At 38.5% G+C, this 25,427-nt stretch overlaps 1 protein-coding gene across 3 annotated transcripts in view; it reads left to right on the forward strand.

Moving 5' to 3' along the window:
* Positions 1–25,427, forward strand: part of CTNND2 (catenin delta 2) — a 6,416,678-nt gene that overhangs the window by 6,066,873 nt on the left and 324,378 nt on the right. For all 3 annotated transcript variants that reach the window (XM_044064921.1, XM_044064922.1, XM_044064923.1), the window contains one exon: positions 21,143–21,227. In XM_044064921.1, coding sequence (XP_043920856.1) covers positions 21,143–21,227 — 85 coding nt within the window. The remainder of the gene's footprint in view (positions 1–21,142; positions 21,228–25,427) is intronic.

Consider the following 25,427-nt stretch of genomic DNA (forward strand, 5'->3'; position numbering starts at 1 on the left):
AAAAAGATTTTGCTTTGTGACAGTGATTTAACTTTGAATAAAGCCATTGAGATTTGTCAGATATGCGAGCTTACAGAAAAGCACACAAATATGCTTACAAATGGGAGCAGTTCTAGAAGGTATAGTGGTAAAGCTCATGTTGACAGTATGCAGCACATGATTAAAAGAAACAGGCCCAAGCACATGACAGCTGTAACCCCTGCAGCACTTGCTGGTAAACCCAGAAACTTTCTAAAAGAATGAAGTATTTTGTACTGTTCGGATAAATGACAAACCCATAGAGCTCAAAGTTGATACAGGTGCAATGTTATTTCTGCAGAAACATTTATGAGAGAGTGTAATGGTGAAAGGCTTGATTTGGCAAGGTGTGCAAAACTTGTTACTTATGGAGGTGAAGAAATTCAAACCAAATGCTTAGTTGTGCTTTCATGTTACTCTGCAGCTATAATGTGTTATTTTATGTGGTCTAGAGGCACATCCAGTCATTATTAGGGCTCAGAGATACTTTGAAATTGGGACTGCTTTCATTTAATAAGGAAGTCCACCATGTTAACTTGAAAGACCACTACTCTAATTTTGCCCAACACTTTTTTCTACCTATGCAGATCTTTTGCAAGACAAACTAGGCAAACTTCCAGTTGTGTACTCCATGAAGTTAGACCCAGAGGTCATTTCAGTTATCAGGCCAGCATGTAAAGCTCCAATAGCCATGCAGGACAGAGTCAAGGTCAAGTTAAATAAATTGGTGCGACAAGGTGTAATTTGTCCAGTAGAAACTCCAACAGAATAGGTATCTTCCATGATAGTAGCTCACAAGAAAAGCCCAGATGACATCAGAATATGTATTGATCCATGAGATTTGAACAAAGCACTGAAAAGACCTCATTATCCAATGCGCTCAGTTGAAGAAGTCGCAGCTTTAATGCCAAATGTCACTATTTTTTCTGTCTTAGATGCAGAGAGTTCATTTTGGCAAATTCAGCTTGACAAAAAATCCTCATTGCTCACTACTTTCAGTACTGTGTTTGTCAGGTACAGATTTTTGAGAATGTCATTTGGGATAAATTCTGCAAGTGAAGTCTTTCAACGTGCAATGGAGTGACTTTTTTCTTAGTATCCTTGTGCTATCATAGTAGACAACATACTAGTAAGAGGTCATGATAAAGCTGAGCATGACAGAAACCTCAAAAGTTCCAGAAAGGGCACATCAAGTGAATCTTAAGCTCAACCCACACAAATGTAAATTTAGGATACAATAAGTTGCTTATGTTTGTTATTTATTTACAAGTACAGGCCTACGACCAGACCCTTCAAAGAAATCAGCCATTCTCAATATGTCAGCTCTAGACAATGTTCAAGTCCTGCAGTGTTTTCTTGGCATGGTCAACTAATTAGCCAAGTTCATTCTAGACTTGAGCCAACTATCAGCACCACTCGGAGAGCTGACACGTAAAGATGTATCCTGGTCCTGGTTAGAGCAACACCAAAGAGCATTTAATGTCCTGAAACAGAGACCTGCTAGTCTGCCAATGTTCAGATACTATGATGTTCACAAGCCAGGTACACTTTCCTGTGATGCTTCAAAATTTGGTTTTGGTGCAGTCATTCTACGAGAGGATCATCCTGTTGCCTATACATTGAGAACTTTTGCCCAAACTGAACAGCAGTACACCCAGACTGAGAAAGAGCTTTTGGCAATTGTGTTTGTATGTTCGAAGTTCCATGATTATGTTTATGGTAGACCTATCCAGATTGAAACAGACCACCGAGCATTAGTGACATTCTTAAGAAAACCAATGCATTCAGCCCCTGCCCGACTCCAGTGTGTGATGGTGAGATTGCAAAAGTATAATTTGAATCTTGTCTACAAAAAAGTTAAACTTCTTTATGTTGCTGATACATTATCCAGATCACCCAGAAATACCACTGAACAGAATGAGGATTTTGAAATCATGGAAGTACATAATTTTTCTTCCACACGTCTTGATGAGTTGAGAGATCACACAGCCACGGATGTAGTTTTACAAAGGCTCAACCACTTTAGCAATCAAGGATGGTTGTCAAAGCAATCTAGTTTACCTCAAGGCCTGCAACCTTATTTTCCGTACAGAGATGAAATTTTGTCTGATAAAGAAATCATAATGAAAGATCCAAAAGTCATTGTTCTAAAGTCCTTGCAACCAAAGTACATTAATATCTTGCATTGTGGTCACCCAGGAACCAAATCTACCAAAAGAAGGGTGAGAGAAAGAGAGAGTATTTTTGCCTTCTATGTCACAAGACATTGAGAGCACTTTCTTCTTGTTCAGTATGTAACAGTACAAAGCCTCATCAACATAAAGAACCACTTCAGCTTAACCAGATTACGAAAACTACCTTGGTCAATAGTAGCCACAGCTATCTTTGAGTGGAATGGTCATCATTATTTGGTGTTAGTTTACTCTTACTCCAGTTAGTTCGAGATTGACCTGCTTCCCAACCTAGCATCTAGTACAGTCATTATTAAGATGAAATGTCATTTTCCTGTACATGGAAGTCCACACAAAGCTATTTCAGAAAATGGCACGCTGTTTATAAGCCAGCAGTTCAAAAGATTTACAGAAGAATGGTACATTACTCATGTCACAAGTAGTCCAGAGCACCTGTAGTCAAATGGTTTGGCAGAATGTGCAGTGCAAAGTGCAGAACAGTTACTAGAGAAGTCAAAATTAGATAATAGTGATGTTTTCTTGAATCTTTTGAATCTCAGAAATATTCCTTGTGATAAACATCTTGGTTCACATGCTCAGAGACTTCTGTCGAGACAAACAAAATCACATTACCACTCAGTAGTCAATTGTTGGTTCCATGTGTCAAGAACAGAACAGTGAAACATAATCTGTTGAGGAGATGCTAATCCCAGAAGTTCTACTACGATAAGACCAGCAGATCACTCAATCCATTATGAAAAGGAGAGGTGATAATGATGCAAATGTCCAAAGGATATGATTGGATTACTGTTGTGAAGAATATTTGTTCAGAGCTGAGATTGTAAATTGTGAAAACAGAAGAAGCAATCTTTAGGTGGAATTGGAGGCATTTACTACTGGTATTCAAGCCTATACCACAGCAAATAGCCTGAGAGAGATACTGTTTATCTCAGAGCGAGTTGTCCGGTGTTGCAGTTCCAGAGGACACTAATGTTCCTGTGATGACTTGAGACATTCCTGATATGAGTTGTGCACCGTAGACTGTCCCTGTTGTTAATTTTAGTCCTCACTGTTATGTCATGAGATATGGTCGAATCTCTAAACCTTGCAATAGATATGAAGCAACTTAGACATGAGCATTGTATTTTGTTTCTGATGTACATAGTAATGCATGCCTATCTCTGCTATTGCTTTGTATAAAGGACAGTCTTTTTAAGAGGGAGGATGTAGATCAATGAGTATGTGTATATACCTTTAAGAAGCTATCCAAGGGCTTGCACTCATAATACTGAGTAAGTGCGAGCCTGACTGCCTTTTTGTAGTTAGCTTTTGAGATGTGAGCATGTATGTATGTGAGCTCTGTGTCTTAGTTAGTTCATATTTAAAGATGCTGCTATCCATCCTTATGTGTTTCTATGTATTAAAGCATCTGAAGGAAACCTCAAGCCTTCTTATCATTTGTGTTAGAGACGAACGAGTGACACCATTTTCACAAATGATGCCAGAATTTAAAAAAAAAAAATATTTTAACAGCTTGCTAGCTAATTGATATCAGTCCAGGAAGATCTAATCTATGCCAGCACCTGAGGCAGTAATCAACAGGGAAGTCTTGTTTTTACCTGGGATGTCCATCATCTCTTCTCATGATTGCCACATACTGCTTAGACTTTTTGTGCCCACATAGTTTTTTTTTTAAGCAAGCCAGCAAAGAACATAAGCACACTATTAGGAAAAATAAGGCAGGAAGTTCACTAAGCACGACCAGTGATAACAAAAATTCTTTTTAACCAGATTAGAAGTAACAACAAGTATTGAGCTCCAGTTGAAATGTGTAACTGTCCTAATCCTGAAGCCACAGCCACTCTGCTAGCTGATCAGTTCAGTTCCATTTCACCCTTCCATGTCACTCCCATGTTTCCACCTTTAAATCAGTAAACTCCCATTTCCCCAGAGTCAGTATGGACCAGATCCTGGAATTTCTATCCAAAGCAAAACACAACAATTCCATGGTCCCATGTAACAGACCAAGCTGTTTCCTAGTTAATATAAATTACAATACCTACACCTTTTTAACCATATTCTCTTCACAGGTTATGCAACCAACCTCTTGTGAAAGATCACTATGGAATCACTCCACAAAGACGGCTCTGCTTCAGACCCTAACAACTATAACAATACTATCCTCATCAGGATTCTCTGTAAAATCACTGAACTTATCTTAACCAACTTCAAAAACAATGAAAGTGGTGACATACAAACCCTCATATTTACTCAATTTGGTTTTATGAAAAGTATAGCCTGTTTCCTTAATCTGGTTAATTTGGTTAAAAATGTGGCAGATGCCAATGATTCACTGCATATAAGAACCTTGCAAGATCTGTTATATGATTATCCATGCTGGCATTATTGACAACCCCATTAAGCTAACTCATAACCCCCCTATATTATCTGCAGGGTTGCAAATCAAATGCACACAATAAGAATTGGTAGTATGTTTCAGAATACAAGACATGTCATTAGTTGTGCCCCTCAGGGCCCTCGTCTGGGTCCCCTCCTCCCCCTCCACAGCACACATCTGCAATATGTAAACAGATGTCAGAGGTCTATGGCTAACCAGTTTTGCCTGTGAATGCAAACTATATGATTTTTTTGAAAGGTTGAAAATCGAAATGTTGAAATACAGTTGTGCGTAAGTATGTTTTCAAGTTCACAGAAATCCGAATACAAACAGAGCGATCCCAGAAATTGCAAACTGCTTCTGCAATTCGTCTTATTTGTGTTTGCACATATGAATGCGAGCTAATGGGATTTTGTGATGATATAATGTGATTCTGTACCTCAAATAGTTCTGTTTTGCTTCCCCTAACCGGTTATCTCACCACATAAACAGTTAGCAGAGTCAAAGTGTGTACAGGTGCCATGCAGGTGAGATATATATACCATGATAAAGAAAAAGTGACACAGGAAAATAACTTTCTTGGGTGGTGTAAGCTATGGAACCTTGCTGGCTAGGCTTACATAGGCCCTTGGGCCGATAGCCTAGTACCTACCTATGAACATACATCGGTACTACCATAACATAATGGTATCTGTGTACTTTTAGGGTGATGATGCGTGCAATGTGCAGTTTAAGCCTGGAGTGCTGAATGCCATGTATAATACCAGTACAACTCAAAAAGGGAGGCAATTATTATTAGTGGATGAGTACCAGTACTATAAAGAGAAAGGCTGTGAATGACAAGCAGTATTGGTGCTGTATAAAGAAAAATAAGGATAAGTGTAAAGGCAGGTGTGTCACTGAAGTGGAGTGTGACAGGTTTAAACTGCTGAAGAGTACAGAGCACTATCATGCTCCTGATGTCCTCAAAACTGAGTTGTTCAGGGTACGAGAATAGCTTAAAAGAAGGGCAGAGCACTCTATAGAGGACCCCTGTAAGGTGGTCTCGGAAGTACTGGACACCACTTCCTCTGATGTAGTACATGAGCTCCCAATACAACTGCCTTAAAGCAGAAAATAACTAGGCATAGGTTCAACAAGAAAGCTGCAACATTTCAAGCCATGAGGTATTTGAGGGACTTGAGCCCTGAAATGCTACCCATTAAATCGGGTGCTTTTATAGTACACCACAGCAGTGGTGATACTGATGATTCCATTCATATTGTTGTGATAACTACCCTGGATAACCTAAAAATGCTGTGTAACTCAGAGTATATCATGGCAGATGGCACATTTCCCATTAGCACAACTGAATGTCACCAAATCTACAGTATACACTGTGCTTTAGATAATGCTAACAGTAGGAAAGTATGTCTGGTAGTATATGGTATATTGCCTAGCAAGTTAGAACAGTGTTATGACCTGTTCTGGAGGATTGTGTTGGGAGTTATGTGTACAACATGAGTTGAAGCTAATGCCTAACATGGTTCTAAATGATTTTGAGAGGGCTCCCTTGAATTGTATAAAGTGTCATCTGACTGAATCTGCAGTGAAGGGCTGCTGGTTTCACCTTTGCCAGATAGTCTGGCATCAGATATAAAAGCTGCATTTAGCCTCAGCATTTAGTAGTGATGTGCCCTTTGCAATGCTTTGTAAGGAGATCCCAGCACTTGCTTTCGTTGCCCCCGAGGATGTGGCATGTACCTTTTCAGAGATCGAATCAGACGTGCCAGAGAATGGTAAGGCTCTCTGTACCTTTTTTTAAGGAGAACTATATCATTGGCGATATGGCATGCTGGGTACAACATCAGAAAGGTTGCATCCCACCTTTGAAATACCCTTCTGGAATCAATTCGATACATGTACCATGGGCTATCCTTGTAGCCAAAATGCAGTGGAGGGATGGCAAAGGAGACTTCGGAGTTTAATGGGGAAAAAACAGCTGTACCTGTTAGATGTGTTGCATGCCAACCAGCTGGAGCAAAATCATGTGGATGACATGGTATAAGACATGAACTGTGTGTACCAGCATCAACTCAAAGGAAGAGACTCATGGATAAAAAAGCAGCCTTTGAAAGGCTTCTCTGCAACAGGTCACAATTTACTGCACAAGGCCTCGTAAAATTGGTAGCTAAGCACTGTTCGTTTTAAAACACGGCGCAATAAATCTCTATACAGGGAGGTCTTTCTTCTTGGGACATACACATATGGTATTATGGACTGCAAATTTGTATTTTTGCATGTGTTTCACTTTAAATATGGACTGTATGCCACACATATGACGTACATTCAGCGTGATGTTTGCAGAAGGGATTTCAACATTCTACACTTCATTAGATTCACAGAGGTTTGTGTTGGAGTTATTCAGTACCTATCTATGCACAGTAGCATGCATTTCAATACACAGGTTCAAAAAATGGGTGAAAAAGGAATTCCGCTAACTGTATTTCGACATTTTGCAAAACAGTTTTACGTAATTTCACATAAATAGGTTGCACATATGACTGTTTGTACATTGTATTTTCAAGGTTTCAAAGGTAAACAGATTTTTTGACACCAGACTTGCCAAAACCAGTACTTGGTGTATTGACCATTGCCGTAAGCTTAATTTTAATAATGTTGTGTATTTACCTTTAGGGAAAAAAGTCTGCTGTTCTAATTAGCATATAAACAGGACCTCACTGAGAACAGACACTGGAGATCTAGCTACCATCATCAGTAGTGAGCTATATTTTAATCTACATGTATCAGTTTTAGTTAGGAAAGCTTCTACCTTACACAATTAATTAGCAAGGGTATATCCTGTATGTCTAATGGTATCATAATGCCCCTCTATTTGTTCCTCATCTGGTCAGTCATAGAATATAGTACATGATTTGGAATATACCATGGTAACCATTTTACCCAAGAAGGGAGACTGCAACATTTTTTCTATCTAAAAAAGTAAAAGACTAAGTTTCTCTAGCTACTCAGAGGGACTGAAACCCCTTTCAGGTGTCATCTGTCTCATCGCCTTTGAGTTGATATCTGCTATAACTTCCATGCTATGAAACATCATGATCTTACAACACCTGCACTAGAAACATACCGTTATTACTAAAAACACTAACTCCACAGACCTGAACCCTCATCATAACATGGGTCTATATCATATCATTGAAAACGCACGGCCAAAACATTGAATGTGCTGCTTATCAAAACTGTTCCTGCCCCCCCCCGCTAATTATATATACCAACTCTGAGATCGCACTAGAGTGAGGAAAGGGCAAATTTACTGATCCTTACTGTACCACGATCCCACAAGTACAGTTTTGATGTATAGTACAGTTGATGTTTTGACCGTTCAAAGTTATGTATTTCCGATGATGTGATAGGAACCCTCATAACATAAATAAGATCTCTGAGAGAGAGAGAGAGAGAGAGAGAGAGGTTCCTCAGTCAAATAACTTCCTACATATGGAACAAGGTCTGCTTGCATGTCAAACAATGTAAGGCACTGACGACCTTCCTTTTTTACCTTGGTAGTTGATGGGTACCCACCAATTTACTCCAAGGATAAGCAGTATAACCCTCATTGAACAGGATGATAAATTCACCATATTCTTATAGCCTCCAAAAGGGGCTTGCCACAACCACGTAGTGATCACGGTATTAAGCTTAATGCTAAAATTGCCAAAAAATGTAGGGTACACGGTTTCCCTTTACAATCCCGAAATACTGAAATATCGAAATTCAGTATCCTGGGACTGTAAAGCCAAAAATTTAAAAACCCGAAACCCCAAAAGCGCAAAATTCAAATCTGCAACTACCCACATACACACCCACACACAAACAAGCACACATACACCTTCTTCCCCTACACTATAAACCAACAAAACACACACAAACACAACAAAACAAACATAGCCACTGACCCTACATATATACTAACTTTGAGGTCGCACTAAAAACACAAACACACAAAATCCACCACTACACACTCTACACTCAACCTTGCACAAACACACATCACATACGTACAAATACCACCACTCGCAATACTTACACACTCACAATCTCACCTACCTACCCCAACCCACACCTCAAAACTTCAAACACACTCACACACACACTAAAATCCCTACCAAAACTGCCTACTAAAATATTACTTACCTGAATCTCCAGCTACATCCACACAGCGGATTCGACATTTCCCCATTCATCATTTCCAAACTCGGTATTCTTCACTTTCGCGCAGGTGCAGTTTCGACACTTCAGTCTCAAGCTACTGAAGTTCAATATTTCAGTAGCTCAAGATTTTGAAGTGCAACCAGGGTACACATATGATATTTTGTTGATGTATGTTCTGAAGACATCTGAGTAAAAATTTTAGTTCTTATAGTTGGCAGTTTCTCAGTCTAAAAGAAGGGTTAAAAACCATAAGATGCAACTAAGCTTTATCCTAATTTCCTCCAAGTTGACCTGCATACTGTATGTCTTGATTATGATTCAGCTGTTTGAAAGTAAATTGTATTGTGAATTAATCTCATTAGCCAATGTAATTTTATCTAAGAAAATTAATTTTTGATGATTTGTCTGACTCTGCCTCCATATCATCATGGCAGGGAGCAGTGCCCTAAAGTCTACAGATAATACATTTCATAAAGTCCAAGACAGCTACAACCCAGTGGAGGAAGTAGCTTCTTTGCTTTCTTGAAATGAAAGGACTCTGTGCATGGTTACACCCCTTTCAGCACTGTTCATTTGACTAATTCAGTCATTGCCATTTAATGATAAACTCACAACTCATCTAGTAGCTTCATTTTGTACAAGTATGTTAAGTATGATAAAGGTCTTCAGTAACCTTGAAAAGGATTTGCTAAATTTAATGTCACCCAGGCTCAGTTTACCAAATGAGCAATGCCTTTGTAGTAGTTGTGTGATCTTTCTTCATGTTGCATCTTGACAACTATATGTACAGTACAATGAGGACAAGTTTGCACAAATTGTGTCCTGTGTTATTTATTTACATGCATCACTAAGGAAGAAATCTACCATCTGCGATTTCACTAAGCATCGTCTGTTTAAAGAAAGCAAGACAATGTTCCATTGCTTCCACTGTATGTATTGTGGAAAGCTACATATAACTAGCATAGTAGCGTTTCTGATCTAGAAAATGGATTTTAGTAGGATGATATAAGCTTGAAATAGAGCTCTGCTTAATTATTTCATGAACAGTTCAAGGAAGATAAAATCACAATAAGTAATTTCTAGAGAATATCCCACATTTTGTAGATTTCCAGCCTTATTTGATCATGCCTTAGTCTCTCTTTCACCCTGCTTCAGCCTGACTATTTAGCCACCTTTCCTGTGAAAACATGTCCAAACCTGCTACTTATTAAATAACCTGGCATGTAATGAGCTGTTCTGAGTGTTCGGGATTTTCAGCTTTTGCTTAAAGAGTTGAGTTTTTAAGCATTTGCTGATTTAATATAGACCCAAGATTAATATATCATAATGCTTTCAGTATACAGTATGGTGAGCTTACTGGAAAGCTATTGTAAGTAAGGAATATACTGATATTCAGCATGTTAGCTTACTGGTTGAAGTATTTCCCCCCAAATCTCTAGGGACTGTGGATTAAGTCCATATTGTCTGTGTGAGTTTTGCATGTACTACTTGTGTTTGTGTGGATTTTCTTTAGATACTTTGACTTATTCCAGCCTCACAAAGATATGTTGCTGGAGTGGCTGATCTAAATTGTCCATATGTCCAATAGTTACCCTTTTCCTTGTGGACTGAATCATGGCAGAAAAAGGTTTGCAAATAATCACTTCACGTGCCCATTTAACAAACAAACAAACACACTGAAATAAGGTGAATATATAAAAAAATCTGTTTAAAGAACACAGTTTTCACTGTTTTTATGAACTTGCTGTTTAGCCGTATTGAGCTTCAAATCATTGTAAGCACTTTTTTAAACAGATTGGAAACATTATTAATGGCATAGTGGGTAGAAGGTATTTAAGCATAGGGTATAATGAGATAAGATCATAATATTTATAGAACAAGGAACAAAAAGTTTAATAAGCAAAGAACCGGGGATCACTTCTGTGGCTCTGCTCGACAGGGGCACAGGAAAATAATTTTCTTGGGTGGCGAAAGCCAGGGTACATTTTTTGGCTAGGCTTGTATGGGCCCTAGGGCTGATAGCCTAGTACCTACCTATGAACCTATGAACAAGTTGAACATTTCTCATTGTTTCACAACCCACTTTCATCCTCAAACTCATGAAAGGACTTCATTAGAACTAATCAATCAAATATTACAACTTCCTTTTATATCCTCCTATAGTTGTGTTACTAAAATATCACTGAATTAACTACCATTAGCATAAAAATGTATTGCATGTACAAAGCTCCTTGGTAAAAACTAACAAATTTAATAAATGCTCATAAGATACTTATAAAATGTTAAATAATATTGTTTCTTTATTAAATTATAACAGTTTCTGCTAATATAAAAATCACCAGTTCACATATATATGAAATATAATATGTATGAATTTTTTTTTGAACAGCATAAATAAGACTGTGTTTTGTGTTATAATTTAGCAGCTCTCAATTTTAAAACCAGATAAATACAGACACTTTCATTCAACTTTGGTGGGGTGGTTGTGTTAAGTTTCAATTGCCAAAAATGGATATTTTGTATTCTATCCTATTCTCCCAAGCTCCTTCCCCTAGTTAGTAGTGTTCTTTGCTCATTAAACCTCATGTTGTTTTTTTGTACTTTTAACTGAGTCTGTGAGCTTTTTCTGGGAATTATTCCACCATGTACACTTTTTTCCTGTTCTGTAGTTGTTTCAGTAGTGTAAATAATATCTGACAAGATTGTATGACATTAAGTGGGGTGCTAATCTTAAAATGGCAAATTAAAATTCTGTTTTTACAAAAATCACATTTAAAGAGAGGGTGACTTTTTTGTAGAGTTGGGAGATTATATGCTCAGAATTTATTTATTTTATTTATTTAATTGAAGTTTGTTTCTCAGGATGGTCCATTGGGCCTAGAAGAGTCCATTTTCAATGGAATCCTGAGGAGAAAAGCCCCATAAAGATAATGTACATAATAAACAAGTTATTAGTAATATAGTAAAACAGAAGTACGGGTAAAAACATGGTATTTGAAGGTACAATTTAGTAAAAATGCCAAAATAGAAATTATAAAAACCATAAGTAAATATTTACAAATATGGTAGTTCCTACAATTGCATAAAACAGAAATTAAAAACCTTAAGTAGATATTTACAAATATATCTGTTCCTACTGAGGAAATATAATATATAGCTGTTGTTTAAGACTGAAACTGCTTTGAGCTAAGAGAGAGATAAAAGTTTAGAGAAGAAGAGAGTAAAGAAGGAGGTGGGGGGGTAGATAGTTTAGAGTGGGGTGGGAAAGGAGAGAGGGAGGGAGGGTGAGAGATAAGGTGAGTTACTGAGGGAGTTTATGTAGGATGGGAGCAGGAGCATTCCCAGAGGGATGTTAGGTGTGAGTGAAGCAAGGTTTTAAAGGTAGAGAGGCTGCCAGTGGTACAGATAAGAGGTTGCAGGGAGTTCCAGAGGCATGCTAAGGAGAAAGACAGTAGATGTTACCTGGTTGGAGGACAGGCTTGTGCAATTCAGTCAGATTCAGGGTATTGGTTCTTAGAAGTCTGTTGGGTAGGTACATTTTAAAGGTGGAGGCAAGGGAGGGGCAGAGAGAGGGGCTGAAGATGAGTTTGTGAGCATGGGAGAGTTGAATGTAGGTAAGATAATTGGGCAACTCTAGTCAATTTAGTTTATGAGGGGCAATACAGTGATGGGTGGAGGATCTATAGCCTGTGGCAAACTTGGAAATTTTGTTGTAACAAGAAGAGAGTTTTGTCTTGAGAGAAAATTTTCAGTTAGTAAGGAGTGGGGCACCATATATATGGTAGAGAGAACAAACTTGGTAGAGGTAGTGAGGTAGCGATTGTGGCAGTAGAGCAAACCAAGTTTCTGGTGTGTTTTTTGATGTTTGTAGGTGGATATCAAATTTAAGCTGATCATCAATGAGAATACCTAGAAGTTTTGCATTGGATACTATTTTGAAAGTGTATTATTCTGACTGGTGATGGAGAATGAGTTTTTGTCTATGGTGGTGGTTTTAGAAGGGGCAGATATCATAAGTTTGGTTTTTGATGCATTGAGTGTTAGGTAGTTATCTAACATCCATTGTTCAGCGGAAGAGAAGACATCTTGGGTTACTTTTATGAGAGTGGAGGTAGCAGAACAGATAATTGTTGAATTGTCGGCGTATTTGGGTAAGTTTTGCATTAGGGATGGTATAGTGGAAGTCATTTATAAAAACATTGAACAGTAGGGGACCTAATATGGAACCCTGGGGTACAGGTATTGAGGAATGGGGAGGTGGCTTTTTTATATTTGACTATTAGAGAGCTAACTGGTAAACCAGTTGATAGAGGAGAAGGAAAGATTTAGAGAATTTAGTTAGGAGAAGGTTGTGAGAGATACTTGAGAAGGCCTTTGAAAGGTCTAGTAGACACAGTACAGCTGGAGTCGCGGGCTTTGTTAACAGTTTCGGGGAAGGAGAGGAGAGCGGCGGTGGTGCTGTGGCCAGGCCTGAATTCATGTTGTGTGGGAGTTAGCAGGTGGTTGTCCATGAGCTAGGGTAAGAGTTGTAGGTGAATACATTTTTCAAGAAGTTTAGAGATGGGGGATAAGATGGTGATAGGTCAAAAATTAGGGATATTGTTGTTGTTGCACCCTTTGTAAAGGGCCTTTTTCCAGAGTTGGGGTACACGGCCTTCTTGGGTTGACCGATTTATTAAAATGCAGATGGGGAAGGCAATAGCTTCTGCAGCTGTCTTTAGAAAGTAGGAAAGAATATTATCAGGGACGTTGGAGCATGGTTTCAAGTTCTGAAGAAATTTCTTAAAGTAGATATAGGGATGGGTTTCATAGAAAAGGGAGGCGGCTGGGAGATGGAAGTGCTGGAGGAAGAGATAGGGGAAGGTAGACGTAAGGATGTAGGATTATTAGTGAAGGATGATGTTAGTTTGGTTGTGGAGTCAATGAAGAAAGAGTTAAATTTGGGGGTTAAATCCATGTTGGAGGCATTCAGATCAGGGCAAGGGTTTTCCTTTCCACCTGGATTAAAGAGGGAGATGATACCATCCCAGAATTTTTTAGGGTTTGTCTTATAGTTATTTTGTAGTATGGAGAAGTAGGATTTATGGTCTGATGTAATAAGTATTTTAACTCTTGTTACAAAGTATTTTGTATTCATTGAGGGTGATGGGAGTTTTATTTTTCTGGTGGCGTTTCCAAGCTTCATCTCGGAGACGCATGACAGCTAAGGTATCTTTGGTTAATCCGTGGACGGTGTTACTTTTAAGTATTTTTGTTTTCAAAGGGGCAAAGGTGTCTAAAAGGTTTAAGAATGTTGTGTTAAAGTAGGTAATGGCATTTTATAAGGAGAGAGTTTTTAGAGGGCTTCAATTTATATGTTTTAGTGTGTTAGAGAAGCTATTGGGTTTGAAGATTTTTTGGGAGCGTGTGGAGATATAGGTATGAGACCATTGTAAGGAGGAAAGGAGTTGAGCAAAAGTGGGAAAGTGATCACAGAGAGAGTCAGGGAGGATACCACTATCAGACATGTAATGAGGGTGAGAGACCAGAATCCCATCAAGGATGCTTCCAAAGGAGTAGTCCTTTGAAGGTCTGGTTGTGGAACTGATTACCTGAGAGAACTTGTAGAGGTTTATGTTTAGGGAGTTTGTAGGAGATTGAATGGTGGTCCAGTTAATATTTACATCACCTAGGATTATAGACTCATTGGTAATGTTGTGGAGAACCAAGAAAGTATATCTTTGAGGATATGGACATTGTCTCCAGGAGGGATATAGAGGGAGGCAATACATATAAGTTTGTCTATTTATCTGAAGTAGGGCCAGAATTAATTCAGCATTAGCAAATTGGGGAATAAGTTTAGTGTAGGGAGTAACTGAGAGAGAGAATGAGTAGAGTAGAGTGACTCCTCCACCTTTTTATGAGTTCTGTCTTTTCTAATGGTACAGTAGTTGGGGGCATACCTCTCAACCTGGAAACACCAAAAATCGGGACAAGGGCCATGAAAAATAGGTACAAATCTGTACACTGATTAACATCTAATTTGCATAGATAATTATGTAACCCCACCCACTCCAATGGAATTGTGGGATACCACCTTTCGAACACAAACTGAAGAACAGACAACCAAAGTATGGCACCAGAGTCCCCCTGCAGCTATTCCAATGTCCAATTACCTGGCTATTTCCCCCATTTACCATAAACACTAATGTGTGCACACTGCTTTAATTTTACAATGATTATTTGGATTTTATTTTTACATTTTGCAGCACATCAATGCACAACCACTAATAGACATCTGATAAACAAAGCAATACTGTCTCACAATGAAAATGGACTTGGCATTAAAACTTCTCTGCCCTTGAAACTCACATTCATTGAAACAGCATTGAAACCTGCACCACATCCAAAGAAAATGCATTTGGCCAGTGGTGGATAAAGATTACCTTTTTGTTTTCAAATCATTGGCCCCTTGCAACACAAAACAAGAAACATACATGTGTTCTTTTCTTTGATACACCTTCCTAAATTTTATTAAGTTATATTCCTTGTATAATACAGCACACTTGTTAGAGCACATTTTAAATGTATTGTTTGAATGAACACTTTTCCAGTAGGCTGTACTGTAGGCAATGAAAGAAAATGCATGAACCAATAATTACAAAACTGTCCAATTCAGAACATTTCCATCATAAAAGTCTACTTCCACACCCAAACTACAAACTAAATGACAGTAGTGTAAGCCATAGGCATCTTGCACAGCTTCTCGCACTTATTTTAAATTTCAGTTTTTTTTTTTTTTGGGGGGGGGGGGGGGCAAAAGATCAAAAACCAGAGACAGATTTTAAACATTGTTTAATTTTGGAAAGTTGCTAGAATAAAATGTTGTGTTATCACCGTCGAAGTTACTGGCAAATCTTGAACCCAGAACACTATATACTACAGTCAGTGCAGCATACCACTATGCTAAATCAGCAGTTTAACAACAGGAAGACTGAAACTTAATGGCTATCATTTAGTGAATTCATTTCTTACCATAGCTCTCAACCTCTTAGCACAAAAAAAAAAAAATCTGGGCAAAGCTGAGAAATGGTGGTGGCTAGGGACATTAGGCTCTTTTTACCCTGTACCAAAGGTACAGGGTTTGAGCCTAAATACCTCTAGCCACCAGGTGTATTACACTGGGGGCATTTACACACACTCACACACACACACACACACACACACACACACACACACACACACACACGCACACTTAAAGCATTCTTCCCTTGCAAAGCAGTTTCGGTCTTAAACAACAGCTGATTTAAAGGCAGCATTCTCCCTAGCAAAGCAGTTAAGTCCCTTGCAAAGCCAGCATTTCTCTCGGCGGCAGCAGATTTAAAGCCAAGGCACTTCCCGCCTGCTTGTAGCCATCTGGAAATGATGACGTGAGCTCCTTTAGCTCAATTCCGACTGGCTGGTAGTGCTGACTGAGCTGACATCATCACGCACATGATGACATCAGCTGCGACAGTGTGAAAATTAAAAAAATAAAAAAAACAAAAGCAAAGAAATCAGAAATGAAGGGGTGCCACTTGGGAATCATGGCACCCCTTAATTTGGACCCCAAAACTCGGTAAAAAACAAGTAATTCGGGATGGTTGGGGGTTATTATTTCAGAGTCTTTTATGGTTTCAGCCATGTTTTGGAGATGGACTGGATATCTGGCTGATTATGGAGAAGCCAGGCATGGAGTTTTGGGATTTTGTTACATATACTTTGCGCATTCGGTGCTGAGAAAAAGAGGGATTTTCCTGTTGAGGGGGGAGTAATAGGGGGGAATTTGAATTGTAAGGGGGAGAGGGGCCGGGGTTAGGGTGTATGTTGCCAGAGAGAAGGATGGTAATAAGTTGGTGAATATGCAAAAAGAGGTATTTAGACTACTTAGTATCTAGTTTGAGGGTCACATGTTTTGGTGGAGAAGGGCTAATTAGGGTGGGAATAGACTGAGTATTTGTAGATAGGGAGGAGTTTGTAGGGGATAAGTAGACAGTTATTGAAGAACTATAGTTAGGGGGATATGAAGGTTGAAGACTGTATGTGTTGTTTGGGGAGTGAACTTGTATGAAAAGGGGGAGAGTGACTGGTATTAAGAGGCCTGGTGAGATAGCTTAGATAGGATAAGGTGAGAAGAAGTATTTGAGTGATAAATGAGGCAGGTTTTGTAAACATGGTGGTTATATAGAATTTAAGCTGAGGGAGAATATTGAGTTGATTGGGTAGTGGAATGGGATGTACCAAGTATGGTTAGATGTGTGGAGTGGTGGGGGGGGTGGGACTAGGAAGCTAGGGGTGGGGGAAGAAGGAGTTGTTATGGGTAGAGGATGGGAGGAGTCTATTGGGGTATGAGGGAATGGGTATGGTTTTGTGAGTATAAATGTAGAGGTTCTGGGGGGGATGGGAATTGGGGGCAGACTAGAGAGTGGAGTGAGCCCACAAGGCAAACGGAGAGAGTATAGCCCAGGAGGAGGAAGAAGACTAGTCAGCAAAAAACAATCAGTGAAGCAGAGAGCAAGCAAAAAGGTAAGGATGCACAGGGATAAGGCACTGGGTCACTATGTATTTAAGGGAGAGAGAGGCAGAGAATTCACAGGGGTTTGGAACTAAAACAGGGCAGTTGTAGAGTTACTGAGTTATTTCTGTACCTATTAATGAAAAATGGAGAAGTAGGCAATGGATAGATGCTGCCACCTAATGGCCAAACTGAGTAACTACGAGGATAAGCCACAAGCACTCTGGGAAGGAGCCTGGAGAGTTAAAGGGAGTCTAAAGTCCGTGGAAGGCTGCTAGTGAATGCACGCTGAGTCAATAAACAATAGTACAAAGGAATAAGATATTTTACACAATAGGGTACATACACACTGTAGTTAGATCTTGGGGAAAGCAGAATGGTTACAGAAAGCACTGCAGGATCCCCTTAGGTAGTTCTTTCAAGAGTGGGAAGCCAGGGTATTATGTAGATCAGTGGGAGACACCTGGGGTGGTTGAGACGCAGCAATAGCGAGCTGTAAGGGAAAGGAACAATAAATAATTATTAACAAGGTTATAAAAATATCAGCCACTAGTGGGGAAAGATGACTTCAGTTAGGTAGTTTAGTCTGAATGGTAATGGGTAGCCTAGGGATGGGTTTGAAGTGAGGGTGTGTGCATACAGGAACACTAGAATCAGGGGGTGACTATGTGGGAGGATAGAGGTACTAAATCAGTTAGCTACATGGAACACAGATAAATAGCACAGCGCAACAGCAAATTGAAATTTGACCATAGGCAGTGTATCACATGTCTATAAATGCAACACTCAGAAACAAGCAAAAAATGGCAGTTAAATGCTTCAAATATACCAGGAGTTAATGTTTAAACACAGAATGGGGCAGCATTTGCAGTTCAAAAAATTCAACGCAGTAGAACGTTTCAAATATATCAGCAATTAAGGTTTAAACAGAATAGGGCAGCAGTAATGGTTCAGTAGACACAATCGCTCAAGAACGAGCAAATAGTGGTTGAAATCTTTCAGATGTAACAGCACTTAAAACTTTAAACATAGAATAGGGCAGCAGTTACAGTTCACTTAAATGGGATACACAATAATGGTCAGTATCAGTTAGATCATTTCAAGTCCAAGGCAGTTACAGCACTACGAATGTGGAAGGAAATAGGAGATTTTCACATTATAAACTGGGATACAAACAGTGCAAACGAGTCCAGTCACAGCATTCAACATTGGTCCATATTCGGTTGTTTTCACTTGCAAGCGAAAGTGTTCACTGACTTATATTGAAAATGGTAACAGATACTATTTTAGGTCGTGCTAGGACTGCAGATATCTACACTATCAGAAATAGCTAGCTGGTAGCAAAGAGCGGAAAAGCTGCTAGTATTAAAAGACTAGGAAACTGAGCCCAAGAACACTCAAAAAAGAATAAAAGTTGCAGAGCTTCCATACATAGCTGCAGCTGACCAGCAAGCATGCCAGAGGCACGTGTTACTATAGCAATAACCCACGCCTGGGTGTGGGTAATGCTGGATTTACCCACCGTTGGTGTGGTTTGGTCATGAGGACAAAGCCCGAGTGGCCAAACAAAGACAACCGTGGGTAAATCCAGCATTACCCACACCCAGAAGTGGGTTATTGCTATTATACAATGACATTATTTAAGAAAAAAAATAATTACTTTTCTTAAATAATGGCATTGCATAATGCCTCCTTGCTGCCCTTCCGCAGCTGTCTGGTATGCATATACTTACACAGTACATCGGAGCTGTGGGCAAAAGCAATGGAGAAGGTAGAGAGAGGCAGAGAATTCACAGGGGTTTGGAACTAAAACAGTGCAGTTGTGGATTAACTGAGTTATTTCTATACCTATTAATGAAAAATGGAGAAGTTGGCAATGTACAGATGCTGCCACCTAGTGGCCAACATGAGTAATTACAAGGATAAGCCATGAGCACTCAGAGGAGTGGGAAGAAGCCTGGAGAGTTAAAGGGAGCCTAAAGTCCGTGGTAGGCTGATAGCGAACGCACGCTGAGTCAATAAACAACAGTAGAAAGGAATAAGATATTTTACACAACAGGGTATATACACTTTGTAGTTAGTTTTTGGGGGAGGCAGAATAGTTACAGAAATCACTGCAGGACCCCCTTAGGTAGTTCTTTCAAGGATGGGAAGCCAGGGTATTATGTAGAACAGTGGGAGACACCTGGGGTGGTTGAGACGCAGCAATAGCTAGCCGTGAGTAAAGCTAGCAGCCTATGGCAGGACAGGACTGGAAGGGACCAGAGAGTTTTTTTTTTAAATATCTAAATCCACTGAAGCATATTAAAACACATACATATTGTTGTTTTGTGACTGTCATGAGAACTGAAGAAGTTTCTGTTATTCAGATGAGGTGGGATGATTGAGATTTAGCCTGTGATGTATGTAATTTAGCTGTATATGAATAAGATAAACTGTGAAGCCGCTGTGGTACAGCGGTTGCGTTGTTGCCTCACAGCAAGAGGTTCTCCCGTTTGATTCTCAGCTAGTGTGCGGGGAGTGCCTTCTGTGTGGAGTCTGCATGTCCTCCCCATGGTTGAGTGGCCTCTGAAAGACATGCATGAATGGGCTTGCCTTCGCTGAAGGTTGGGCGTCGGGCTGGCAACTCGGCACCATAAAAAAATCTACTGCCAATCATTAGCAGACCAAAGTTCCACTGTGGCGACCCCTTACCGGGAAAAGCTGAAAAGACAAATAAACATGAATAAGATAAGCTAAGCTGAACATTTCTGTGATGCTTCTGCTATTTCAGAGAAGGAAGGGAAAAAGAAACATAAGGTGCAGTTCAAGATAACTGATGAAGATAAGTAGGACAACATCAATATATGACTAGAATGCATTAGGATAAATATTCATTTATTTACCATTTGTTAACTGGGTATGTACATTTGTCCAAGAATCCTCTTCATGTATTACAAAGACTGTGTGGCAAAGGTGTGTAAAAACAATTATGTGCAATATCAATACATGACTAGAATGCATTAGAATGCAATATCAAAACATGACCACAATGCATTAGGATGCAATATCAGTACAAGACTGGAATGCATTAGGATACAATATCAATATGTGACTAGAATGCATTAGGATACAATATCAAAACATGACTAGAATGCATTAGGAAACTATCAGTCTATGACTAGAAATGCATTAGGACATGATATCAGTACATGACTAGAATGCATTAAGATACAATATCAATACATGACAAAAATGCATTAGGACATTAGGATACAATATCAATACATGACTAGAATGCATTGGGATATAGTCAACAGAAAGCATGATGTATCTGCTTTTGCATATGATCAAATATCATGAGAGGCAGTATCAGTCAATTAAAAAAACAAGGAATTCCATTCACGGTCCTGGGATTACATTATAGGACATCAACTAATTTCAGAGTTGTATAAGATAGCAGGTGTCAGTAAAGTGCTTATAATAATTGAATTATCTTGAATTAATGTGGTTTAATTTCCCAAAAGGGCATAAAATCCTCAAAGTGTTCACTGGCACACATTTTATATCTTTTCTATGGTGTGGTTCAGCAATATTGCTTCCTACTTGTGATGCTTTTAGGAAACAGCTTCTTGCTCCTAAATGAAATCTGAGGTGGACTAACTAGTAACCGATAATTTAAAAAGCTTCATGACTCAGTTTAAGAAGTATATCAGTGAAGATTAAAAGCAAAATATTTGATGAAATATTAGTTTTCAAAGCCTTGCAGTATTATTGTTGTAATGTGTCTGTCTAAGTTGTTCATGTTTTTATTTGTTTGTTTGACATGCCTAGGCACTCAGCAAAGGTGGTAAAAGCAGCCTCTCAGGTTCTTAACAGCATGTGGCAATACAGAGATCTACGGAGCCTTTATAAGAAGGTAAGCTTCATAAGTTAATGTTATCTGCAAAGGTGTTGTGTCCACTTGTTACAGATCTGTACACGGAGACCGATCTTACTCAAGTTGCTTTACATATGCATACATATAGAGAGATATGGATACAGAAATACTTATATAATGCCTGTATATGTGCATATATATATATATATATATATATATATATATATATATATATATATATATATATAAAATGTATATATATATATATATATATATATATATATATATATATATATATATATATGGGTGTAGGGCACTGGAGTGAATGGCAAGTGCCCTGATGTTCAGTAGACTGATATCATAATGTCAAAATCACTCAGAGCAGAATGAACCAACAGCAAGTGTTTTTGCAGGGGGGCAAGCCCTCCTGCACCCCCACACCCCTTCCAATTACATATACTAACTTCGAGATCAGACAATCCCAGTGGAAAGAAAATATTCCCCTATATGGAGATTGTTGATCTTGCACTACTGTGTGTCAGAACACTTGCCATTCGCTCCAGTACGTGGTACCCATGAATGTGTGTGTATATATATATATATATATATATATATATATATATATATATATATATACACACACACACACACACACACACACACACACACACACACACACACACACACACACACACACACACACAAAATGATTAAAGCAGTATGTTTGTGCATAGTGTGTGTATGTGCCTGTGTGTGTGCATTTTATGTTGCTTGCTTGTTTCTTTACAACTTATTTAAAAAGTTCATTTTAGCTTATAGATGAGTTCATTCTACTATTCTGCTTTAATTCTATAAATACATGAAATTCAACTTTGATGCAAATCCTTCTAGGGAATATGCACTTACTAAAGATTGGTCTATTCTTATACAAGAAAAAAACAAAGAAATGGATAATACTGCCAAAAAGTCACTAAAACCAAAAAACCAAGCAGTATTCACGACGAACGACTCCAAGCCACAAAATGAAGCATTTTTATTGCAAAAAACACAGAAACACTTGTAACTCCAAAGGAGTTACAAGTGTTTCTGTGTTTTTTGCAATAAAACTGCTTCATTTTGTGGCTTGGAGTCGTTCGTCGTGAATACTGCTTGGTTTTTTGGTTCTATTCTTATACAATTTAGTGGCAATGGCTTAGTTAGTATTACAAGTTCATAGGTGATTTCTAGACAAATGATCACAAGGGCCTTTTTAAAGCCTAGGTAGTTATTCATCCCAAATCTCTGACAAGTTGTAGTACCCTTGATAACTGTAAGTAGAGATTGGGAGATGAAAACATTACAAGCAGGGGCCTGTATCCATTAGAAATATAGATGAAAAACCAGGGATGAATTTCCTGTTCCCCATCCAACTGTCCAAGTAACACTTGAAATGGGTTAAGGAGAAACTCTTTTGCATATGGATGTGAATCCTGTTCCAGAGAAGGGGTAATTTCTGGGATACATGCCTGTCCTTCCAGTCGGTCCTGTTTATATAGCAGGCAAGGTTTAAGTCTTTAGAACAGGTGATTCTGGTGCTGATTGTTTTACGGATATGCAGGAGGTCCATTAGCCTGGGTTTTGACAATGCCTCGTATGCCATACATAGATGTCCACTCAACAGCCAGTAGGCGACAGAATACAGGGATAGAGCTTTGAGGCAGTCTGTGTAGGACATGTTAATTATGTTCTGTAGTCTTTTAGTGAGGGACCTCTGTGGACGTTTCAGTTGTTGGATGTGCCTGGTTAGGTACATACTAAAGGGGGCATTGTACTCAGTGATAGGTTTGATGAATGCTGAATACAGTGGAACAGTGACTTGGACCTAGATGCCATGTCTTTGTTTATAAGTTGCACACTCTACTGCAGACACATGATAGTCAAAGGCTAGATTACTGTTTATGTGTGTCCCCAAGTCCCTGACTACTGGGTTGACTCTTAATGGTATATTGTCAATATGATAGCTACTATTGTGTATTTTTTGGCATTTAATTTTAGTCTATGGCTCTGACACAAGTTATTTGTCTTGTCAGTCTTTGCAAGGGAACATTAGTGTCAGTGGGGGATTCTGTGACTGCTCCTAATTTGCACTCATCTGCTGACTTAGAATAGATTTGGAGAGGGTGGACACTTAGTATTCTGGTTCTGTGGAATACAGTGGGATGACCAATAAGCTGAAGCAGAGTGATTTCACAAAATGATAATTGTGTGCTTATTCACAATAGCCAATGAAAAAGAGAGCGAAGGGAATATGTGGGCAAATTGACATAAGGGGTTGCAACTAGAGAGGCAGTTGAGTTTAAAAACACAGCAGTACTGGGGAGGGGGAATTTAATTTCTGTGTGAATCACAAGAGAAACACCTGTGGTCTCTTCCTAGTTTAAATATGCAGCTGAAAGCAGAATACAAATAAAACACAGTGTAAAGAAAATACACCAGAATATATGAAATAGGAGGCAATGAAGCAATATAAAATACAAAAAAAGCAAAAAACAAACTAATCTCTCCCTCTTAGCAATCTGTGGCAAAGCTTTTTGGTAAACACTGAGATTTTTCTAGTAATGCATGCATAATATTGATCTCTAAAATGGGAAAGAACCATTGATCAATCAGATTCTTAATTGCCTGTGCGTGACATCTGATGTTCATTATTCACACTTCCTAAGTAACATATGGGCTCTTTGCCTACACTGACTCACATGATAGCTTTCCAGAGCTCAGAATCCTCCTCATCTGAATCTCTGTGATAGGGGATAGGTTAAACCCTTCCCATAAGGGGAAGCCTAACCCCTGTCACAGAAAGCCAGTGATTCAGTCTTTTATTGCCAGTTGTAAGGCTCAGACAGTTGAATCTTCTCAGCAACGTACATTGGTGGATCACAGACTCTGATAAGATCCCTTTGGGAACTTCCCTTCCTCTTTGTTCTTATATACTTTTGATTTTTTTTGATTTATTTAATATATGCGCGCACACACGTGTGTGTGTGTGTGTGTGTGTGTGTGTGTGTGTGTGTGTGTGTGTGTGTGTGTGTATGTGTGTGAACTTTTTTATTGAAATTTTCTTGCTATTTACTACAGCTATTATTTCCTTTGGGAATTCTAACTTACTGTTGTGTTGCTTATATGGATAATACTGTGTTTAAGCAGTTGTGGGGCTTTTCTATTCTAAAGTGTTCAATAACTTGTACTTGGAAACACTAAGTCTCTTGTTTCTGTTGTTTATCTGCTTGATTTGGAAGTTCTGACATGAACATTATTCATTTTGTCTCCTTTTGCTTCATTTATATGATATTTACTGCTAATTTAACACTGTTATGGCTGTTTTTATTGTTAAATCATGATTTTATTGCAAACTACTTTATTTGCATTATCTGTGGAGATTTTGTTTCATTTCTGACAAGGGGATCTCAAAGTAAATGCATACATTTGCTGTTTTAAAAGGTTTCTATTTAATGTAAGTGTACATATTTGATTTTTGTCACGATTTGGACAGCTGAATTTTAATCGGTTCTGTAACAGTGTGTGTTGTTGTTTACTACACTATGCAGATTGTAGAGCGAGGTTTACCACAATTTAAATTGTTTTCCCTCCATTTATGCAGTTTGATGTGTGGAGACATAGTTTATATTTTTTATTATTGTTGCCCTTATTCAGTCCTTAATAGTGTCAGTGTATTACTCTGCCTGGTGTTTTCCCCTCTGACTCGATGGATCCTGTTATAGCTGCCCCCATTCAAATCCAGTTGCAACAAAAAATAGAAAAAAAAACAAAAAAATCAACAGAGCATGCCTCAGTCTATGGTATGTGAATCTGTTAGTGGTATTACGTGATTTGTTAATGTTTCAATGTACATTGATGCATTTGATGAGTCAAGTGCCATGATGTATTTTCTTGCTCGCCTTTCCTTACTTTTTTGGGACATTTTTTAATAAAAAGTTTTATAAACTTTATATTAAACTACATCCCAAAATTATTTAGCTTTTCAAGTTGTCATGTTAGCATAAGGTAACATGAGCTATAGTCATAAATTTTAATGGGGTAACTTTATGCATGAGCTGTGCCCATTTAAAGTCTATGGCTGCAATAGAAGCTTTTCCTTTGCCTGTGACACTGGGGTTAAAGTTCATTATTTTTCTTCAATGATTTCAGTGTAAGAAAACTGTGAATTATAAAATTAATTTTATATAACAGAAATAATGACAA

The sequence above is a fragment of the Protopterus annectens genome, chromosome 3.part0 (assembly GCF_019279795.1).
Source record: "Protopterus annectens isolate FY-2018-M chromosome 3.part0, PAN1.0, whole genome shotgun sequence".
NCBI classification, from domain to species: Eukaryota; Metazoa; Chordata; order Ceratodontiformes; family Protopteridae; genus Protopterus; species Protopterus annectens.